This window comes from Hemicordylus capensis, chromosome 6, assembly GCF_027244095.1.
Source record: "Hemicordylus capensis ecotype Gifberg chromosome 6, rHemCap1.1.pri, whole genome shotgun sequence".
Lineage (NCBI taxonomy): Eukaryota > Metazoa > Chordata > Lepidosauria > Squamata > Cordylidae > Hemicordylus > Hemicordylus capensis.
This window is the reverse complement of record NC_069662.1, coordinates 167867625-167874966: the sequence shown is the minus strand read 5'-3', so window position 1 is coordinate 167874966 and position 7342 is coordinate 167867625. Positions and strand designations below refer to the sequence as shown.

Genomic DNA, 7342 nt, shown 5'->3' with positions numbered 1-7342 from the left:
TCAAGGGCAATGCCGTGAGTGCCGACGACTTGCCCAGGTGGAAGGGCATCCTGGTCGAGAAGGTTAGGGAGGAGGAGGCCGCTAGGGCCCGCAGAGACCAGGGTTTTGGTAGTGGTGCGGGGGCAGCCCTCGCGGCCCAACCCGCACCCAGCAGCAGCATGGGCGGCCAGCCGGCGTCAGCTTCCCCTTCCCCTCCCTCTTCCCAGTCCAGCAGCGCGGCATCCCAGGCGGCGCCATCGCAGCAGCCATTTGCTACCGACTCGAGATCCGCCCAGTGGTTTCAGCGGTTCTGCTATGGCGCCATGCCTGGTATGCGGGAGGCTCGACCTGCCAGGCCCCCCTCCAGTGCTGAGCAATGCGTTGCGCAGTACTTGGAGGAGCCTGTGGAGGGAGACGGCGTGGACTGCGCACAGTTCTGGGCGAGCCGCCGCCAAGTCTGGCCGGACCTGGCAGTGGTGGCTGTGCGCCTCCTCTCCTGCCCCCCAACCAGTGTCCAGAGCGAGCGGGTGTTTTCACGTGCCGGGGACGTGGTGACACCCTCTCGCTCCCGCTTGGACCCTGGTCTGGTGGAGCAGCTGGTCTTCCTTAAGGTGAACCTCCCCCTGTTGGGCTACCCCAAGCTGCAGTTTGAGACGGGCGAGTGATTACCGTGGGTTGCCCCATGGTTGGTCACCTGCCTGGCTCGACCTCTGCTTATCCCTACCCTCCTCCCTTCCACTTCTAGCTGAGCTGACGTGACAGATGCTGAGCCGTGCCAGCCAGTCGCAGCGTGTAGTGTGCCCACACAGAGATGCAGTTGTAGTAGTAGTTGTAGTGCTGCGACTGGCCAGATGTTTACAATGCCCACGCCCACCTAAAAAGAAACCCAATGCTGACCAGCACAGGCCCTTTATCTATCCACCTGTCAGCATTTGGGGACCTGGCGTGGGCACGGCACCCCCCCCCAAAGTAGCACAGCCCACGGAGTACTAGACTTAGCGGCAGCGGCGGGTGTACGTTCAAAAATGCAGTGTAGATATGTAAATACTAGTAAATAAACATGTAAATAATTTTTTCTTTAAAAACCCCATGTCAAAATCAAGCCTCAAAATTATGCAAAAGAAAGAAAAAAAGGTGACAAAGGGAGAACAAAATGATGAATGCCAAATGAATTGATTTTATTGAAAATGTCACCAGAAATCATGTGTGGGGGGCTTGGTTTACATGGAGAAAATGATTGGGTGATTTTTTGAAATGAAACGAATGAATTATTATCATCTTATGTTCATCTTGATTGTGTTCATCTTGATTGACTAACTAGACACTACAGCTGGTGGTAGAATAGCAATGAACTGGCTGCCAACACAACATATTGATTGATAACTGTGCAGGGGGGGAATCGGGTCTGTGTGTGTGTGTGTGGTGCAGGCTCAGTCTGTCTCTTCCTGTTGTGTGTCTGTCTGTCTGTCTGTCTGTGTGAATGGATGCCTAGCACTGTCTCTGTGTGTGGATGCTTTCTGTGTGTAGTGTGGTGTGTGTCTGTCTACATGTTTTTTTTCCTCCCCCCCATGCCTCCCTCCATCCTTCCCCTCTCATCCTCTCCCCTTCCTCTTCACCACCTTCCATCCTCCCTCCCTTCCAGCCCACCACCGCCTCACCTGCCCCCAACCCCGGTCTGGCAGATGATGAGAGTCTGGTCTCTCCCACCGAAGCACACACGTGAGCACGTGTGTGCACAAATATGTGGCTGACCAACTCTGAGCCGGACCCTCCCCCCTTCAATCCCCTCTACATCCCTCTCCCCCTCCCCTTTCCTCCCCCCTGCCTCCCTGCCTCCCTCCCTGCTTCCCTCCCCCCTCCTAGCTAGCAGCGCACACATACACACACAAAACACCTGTGGTGGCAAACACCACCAGCACACATGCACTCACACTGGTGCCACCACCACCTCTGCCTTGGGCCTCTGTGTCCTTGAGCAGATATGTGGTGGTGGACCAGAGAAGCATTTCTTTCCAGCAAGGCAAAAGGCATGCACTCACTGCACACACACACACACACACACACACGAAGAGGTGAAGACGAGAAGAGGCAACTTCTAGGACCAGCAGCAGCAGGTGAGTGTCGTGTAATTGTGTTGCTTCCCAAGGCCACTGCCCATGCTCAATGCTCAGTCTGCTGAAACTAAAGAACTAGCTACAATCACCCTTCCTCACATGCAGCTCAGCTCAGCTCAGCTGCACAGCACACTGACTAACTAGACACTACAGCTGGTGGTAGAAAAAACAGAAGTCTAGATTCTAGAAGATGTCCTGGTGGATTTTAAACTTTCAAATCTGTGCTAGGATTGCCTTGCCTCCTCCTCCTCCTCCTGCCTGTAATTGTGCCCTCTCCCCTTGCAGTTGCGCCGTCGTGATGGGTTGGTGATGTGCGTGCGCCGTCTACTTGTTAGCTCTCTCCTCCTCATGTTGGCTGGGCTTGCCAGGCACTGGCTGGCAGCAGCTGTTGGCTGTGTGCTAGGCTCAGGCTGTGGCGCGCGTGACTGGACTGGGAATGTTATTGTAGCGGCAACACTGGTTGTGGTGGTAGCAGTAGTAGCTGTTGTTGTTTCTGGGCTGGTGGCTGCTGGCCTGTGCTGACTCTGCGCACTTGGTCTGGTCTGGTCTGGTCATTGGGATGCAGATGTAGGGTGTGTGTGCATCATCCATGGGGAGCATCAGAGCAGAGCAGAGCAGGTTGGCTGGCTTCTGTCTGTCGGGCCTAGTCAGTGGCAGGCACTGAGTGAGGCGGTGGTTTCTTTGGGCATCACGTCACCCATCATGCAGAGCGGCAGGTCTGCTGCTCTGCTGCTCCGCCTCCTGCTTCTTCTCTGTGTGTGCTGCTCTTGTGCTTAGTGTGCTGCTCCGCTGCTGCTGCTGTGCTGGCAGGCAGCACAGCAGTGGCCTTTTTGTTAGATCAGAGAGTGGGTGTTGTCTCTCTGAGTGTCCTCCTCTTACTTGCTTGGATAGGAGTGGTGGTAGTAGGTAGGCATTAAGATGGACTGACTAGGTGTTACGTGTTAGGGCGCCCAGAGAGAGGGGCCAAAAAGATGGGGTGGCAATTGTTGGGTTGCTCCTAGTATTATTGGTGAATTTCTGAAGAAATTTTTTTTTTTCCATTGGCTAGAATGGGGGTTCGGGGCTGCCCCAGACCCGCCTCTGTGGGGTGGCAGCACCGCCAAAGTGGGTCCGGGGCCATGGCAAAAATGCCCTCAGTCCCTCCCAGCAATCCCCGTAGAGATAGGAGTGATGGTTCTGTTGTTTTTCTGAGGTGTTCTGAGTGAGTGTGGATTCTGTGATAGCAAATGAGAGTGGATTCATGGTGTCTCATTGGAAATCTCATTAGCTATCATAGAATCTACACTCAGAACACCTCAGAAAAACAACAGAACCATCACTCCTATCTCTACGGGGATTGCAGGGAGGGACTGAGGGCATTTTTGCCATGGCCCCGGACCCACTTTGGGGGTGCTGCCACCCCACAGAGGCGGGTCTGGGGCAGCCCCAAACCCCCATTCTAGGCAATGGAAAAAAATTTTTCTTCAAAAATTCACCAATAATACTAGGAGCAACCAATTGCCTTGGGATTTTTGGGGTGGAGGACACCCATGGGTGGCTACCACCCACCCCAGCTTTTTTGCCCCTAAGGGCTCCACATTGCGAGTTATGGGCAAGAATTAATTTTTTTAAAAAAATTTGTAAAAAATCAGAGGAAGGTCCAATCGACTTGAAATTTGGGTGGCAGGTAGAACACAATGTCCCCTTCAAAACCAGCCACTTTTTGTGATCCGAACCGGTTCGGTTCGGATCCGAACCGGTTTGAAACCGAACCGGACCGGGGGGGTGGTCCGGCAAAACCAGAACCGAACCTCCCCGGTCCGGTCCGGACCCGGTCCGGACCCGAACCGAACCAGGAGAACCGGTTTTATGCACATCCCTACTCTCTATATACCTCTAATGATCGAATCACCCACTACAAGGAGGCCCCAACCCACCGGTGGAGTAACCCATGTGCTAGAGGATATGGGCTCATCATCCACAGAAAGGGTCCCTTCCAAAGGAGCATTTCCCGCTTTTCCTCAGACCGATGTCCTCCTTGCCCGAGACTTTCAATCCCCCTGACAGCAGAGGAGCTATCAGCCCTGTAGTGGGATGCCTCTATCGCGTCCCTGAAGGTCTCATCCACATGCCTCTCTGTCTCTCTGAGCGTCTCCAGACCTGCCACCTTGGTCTCAAGGGAACAAACTTGTTCCCTGAGAGCCAGGAGCTCCTTCCGCCAAGCACACACCCATGACTTCTGCGCATGGGGCAAATAGTCATACATGTGGAACTCTGTGCAATACACAGGGAGTGCCCCCTCCCCTGCTGACTTTCTATCCTCATACTGGTTTTGTTGGCGGTAAAGACTTACTTTACTTTATCATGAGTGTGGTAATTCTGATAGCCACCTGGCATCATAAATGATCCAGGTTGCTGGCAAAGAAACAGCCTGTCTGTGCCTTCTGCAGAGAATGCAGTGAAGCCTTCTGAAAGTCCAGTTCCCAGGATCCATTGGGTGACGCTAAGAAGCAGATCTAATCCTGAACCCCAACAGGCTCAGATCTATTTTGTAGCTATAGAGTGAATCAACGAGAGAAGGTGGAAGTCCTTGTGAGACCCCCAGCAATACTATGGGTGGGGAGGCAGCTGATTAGCGTGGGCAGAAGCAGATCTGGACTTGGCGCGGCACATTTACAACCCCACTGACATCCGGTGTGAGGTCGATTTTGGTGACTCCTGGAGGGCGCTTGAGACGAAAGTTCTGCAGGATGCTGGTGAGGTATAAGAAGAGCTCCATGCGGGCCAAACCCTCTCCTAGGCAGTTCCTCTTCCCTATAGTCGAGGGGAACAGAAGGCACCAGCAGGTTATGTTTCAGAAGGGAAACTCTGTTCCCACAAATCCCTGTCTGTTCCAAAGATTAGCTCCATTGCTCCCTTTCACTACTAGAATTCAGAGATGTCCAGTTAACTGACTGGTGTCAACTCAGGGCGGACAGAGGGAAGGTGGTCTCCACACAATTAATTGCTGGAATCCAGTGCCACAAGTTATGGGTTTGGCTTCTATGATAGCTTTAAAAAGAGAATATACCGGTTAATGGCCGATAGACCTATCAGTGTCTCACAGTCATGACGACGACTGCAGGCTACATTCAGCTTCAGAGGGAGCCTCTCTGAATTCCAGTGGCTGGGAAGGAAATAGCAGGAGAGGCAGGTTGACCACAGGTCTAGTCTTCCCAGAAAGAGGCTGCTGGATGAAATGACTTGATCAGGGGCGTAACTCTAATTAGTCAAGGGGAGACAGTTGTCTCAGGGCCCACTGCCTCCAGGGCCCCCCCAGAGACATGTCACATGACTCCCCATTGCCTGCCCGCCCATCCCCAAGGCCCCTCAGCCAGTCCCCCTTGCCCTGTTTGCCCTCTCTCCTGCTTTTCTTGGCCGGCAATCTAAGCAACCTGCATGCTGCTAGAGCTCCTTCTCTCTCCACCTCTCAGCTGATCGGCAGGTGGGCGGGGCTTCCAGAGGGGCCTATGCATAGGCCTGACTGAAGCATGAAGCTCTCCAAGCAGAAAGGGAGGGAGGGAGAGAGGGAAGGAGGCGGCAGGCAGAGTGGCCAGTGCTGGCTGCCCTTACCCACCACAGTTCTCTGCAGACCCTCTGCCCTGCCCTGCCCAGCCCAGCCCAGACTTTACCAGTAATGGAGATAGAATGTGAATTCCTTTTTTTTGGTTACCCTCGCCCCCATATATAGGGATCTGCTGGGGATATGGGGGCGGGGAGACTGAGAAGTCTCTGAATATTTAATTTGAAACAGACTGAAAAATGTGCTGTCCTATAAGTGGTTTGTTTCATGGCAGAAAATTACAAAAACTTCAGGAACAAACAATATTATATGGTATAATATACCATATTATATATGGTATATATGGGACTTACTGATCTCCTATAGGGAGCAAAATATACTGGGAGCACAGATTAGTTTGGTTTGCTTTACATCCCTGAGCATGTGCAATCCTATATGCACTTACCAGGAAAGGATCTCAGACAGTTGAATGCAATGGAGTTCATTTTTAAGTAGACATGCTTTCCTTGCTAGCAAGTCCTTTAGGTTTCAATGAAAAGTACTTCCAGCTAAATGTGGTTAGATTGGCTGCCTGAGGCTGCATTTCTCCACACACTTACCTGGGACTTTTACACACAGCAGGCTTTACTGCAAGTTTTCTGGGAGGTGTAATTGCGAAATTGAAGTTGTCCCAAAGAACCAACGCAAAATAGTGGATTTACTATGGGAAACACCTCTACCGGGCAGCAGCGATATAGGAAGATGCTGAAAGGCATCATCTCATACTATGCGGGAGGATGCAATGGTAAATTCCTCCTGTACTCAACCAAAGACAACCACAGGGCTCTGTGGACACTGACTTGACAGCACATTTGACCTTTACCTGACAGGGCTATGCTTACGTCCTTTTCATTGTGGCATTTCCATTCCTACCTGCAGAAAAAGGTATGTCTGCTCCATTCTTCTTGAAGGTTCCTCTTTCATCCAGGAAATTTTGGGGGTCAAACAAATGTGGATTTTTAAACTGTTTGGGGTCATGCAGTGCAGAGGTCAGCATGGGAAAGATGGTGGTTCCCTATAGGAAAAAGCAGAGGAGAGAGCAAGGCAACACATTGTAAACCACTCTGAGCCATTTTGGAAGGGCAGTATAAAAATTCCCTATCCCCTAAAAAGGCCCCTATGCCTGCAACAGCTCCAGAGACAACTCCTGTGGCTCAGTGGCTTCCTTTTCTCCAACAGCCGGCTTCAGAACTCTGCTCTTCTCCGGAGCTGGATCTTAACCCCACTCTCCAGTGAAATGAGGCCTAAAGACGTGTGAATGTGTCTGCTCCTCTTTGTCTCTCATTCCCTTGGCCAGCCACATTCCCATTCATAGCCTCCCCTCTGCCCCCCTCCCAACCGTTGATGTATCCCTGTTTAATGATTGAGCAGACCCAGCATGCTTGGTGCTTTGCCACCAGTCCCTGCTCCTGGGTAGTGTATAATCTAAAACAGAGAGAGAGGGGAGAGAAGAAAGGAAGGGGAGGTCTAAGATGGACACAGGGCTAAGCGGGGGAATATCATGATGCAGGTGCCAGACTTATCATAGTCTTGTCTTCTCAGATTGCAGCTTCCGTCATCCCCAGGAGAGCTGGTAGCAAGCATGAGTTGTCCTCTTTGCTAAGCAGGGTCCACACTGGTTTGCATTTGAATGTGAGACTATGTGTGTGAGCACTGTAAGCTCTTCCCC

At 52.0% G+C, this 7342-nt stretch overlaps 1 protein-coding gene across 5 annotated transcripts in view; it reads right to left on the bottom strand.

The window, feature by feature from the left end:
• Nucleotides 1–3538: 3538 nt before the first annotated feature.
• Nucleotides 3539–7342, bottom strand: part of LOC128330399 (cytochrome P450 2C19-like) — a 29293-nt gene continuing 25489 nt past the window's right edge. For all 5 annotated transcript variants that reach the window (XM_053263222.1, XM_053263221.1, XM_053263220.1 and 2 more), the window contains 2 exons: nucleotides 6547–6688; nucleotides 3539–4886 (listed from right to left, as the gene is read on the bottom strand). In XM_053263222.1, the coding sequence (XP_053119197.1) occupies nucleotides 4705–4886; nucleotides 6547–6688 (324 nt within the window). In that variant the 3' untranslated portion in view covers nucleotides 3539–4704. The remainder of the gene's footprint in view (nucleotides 4887–6546; nucleotides 6689–7342) is intronic.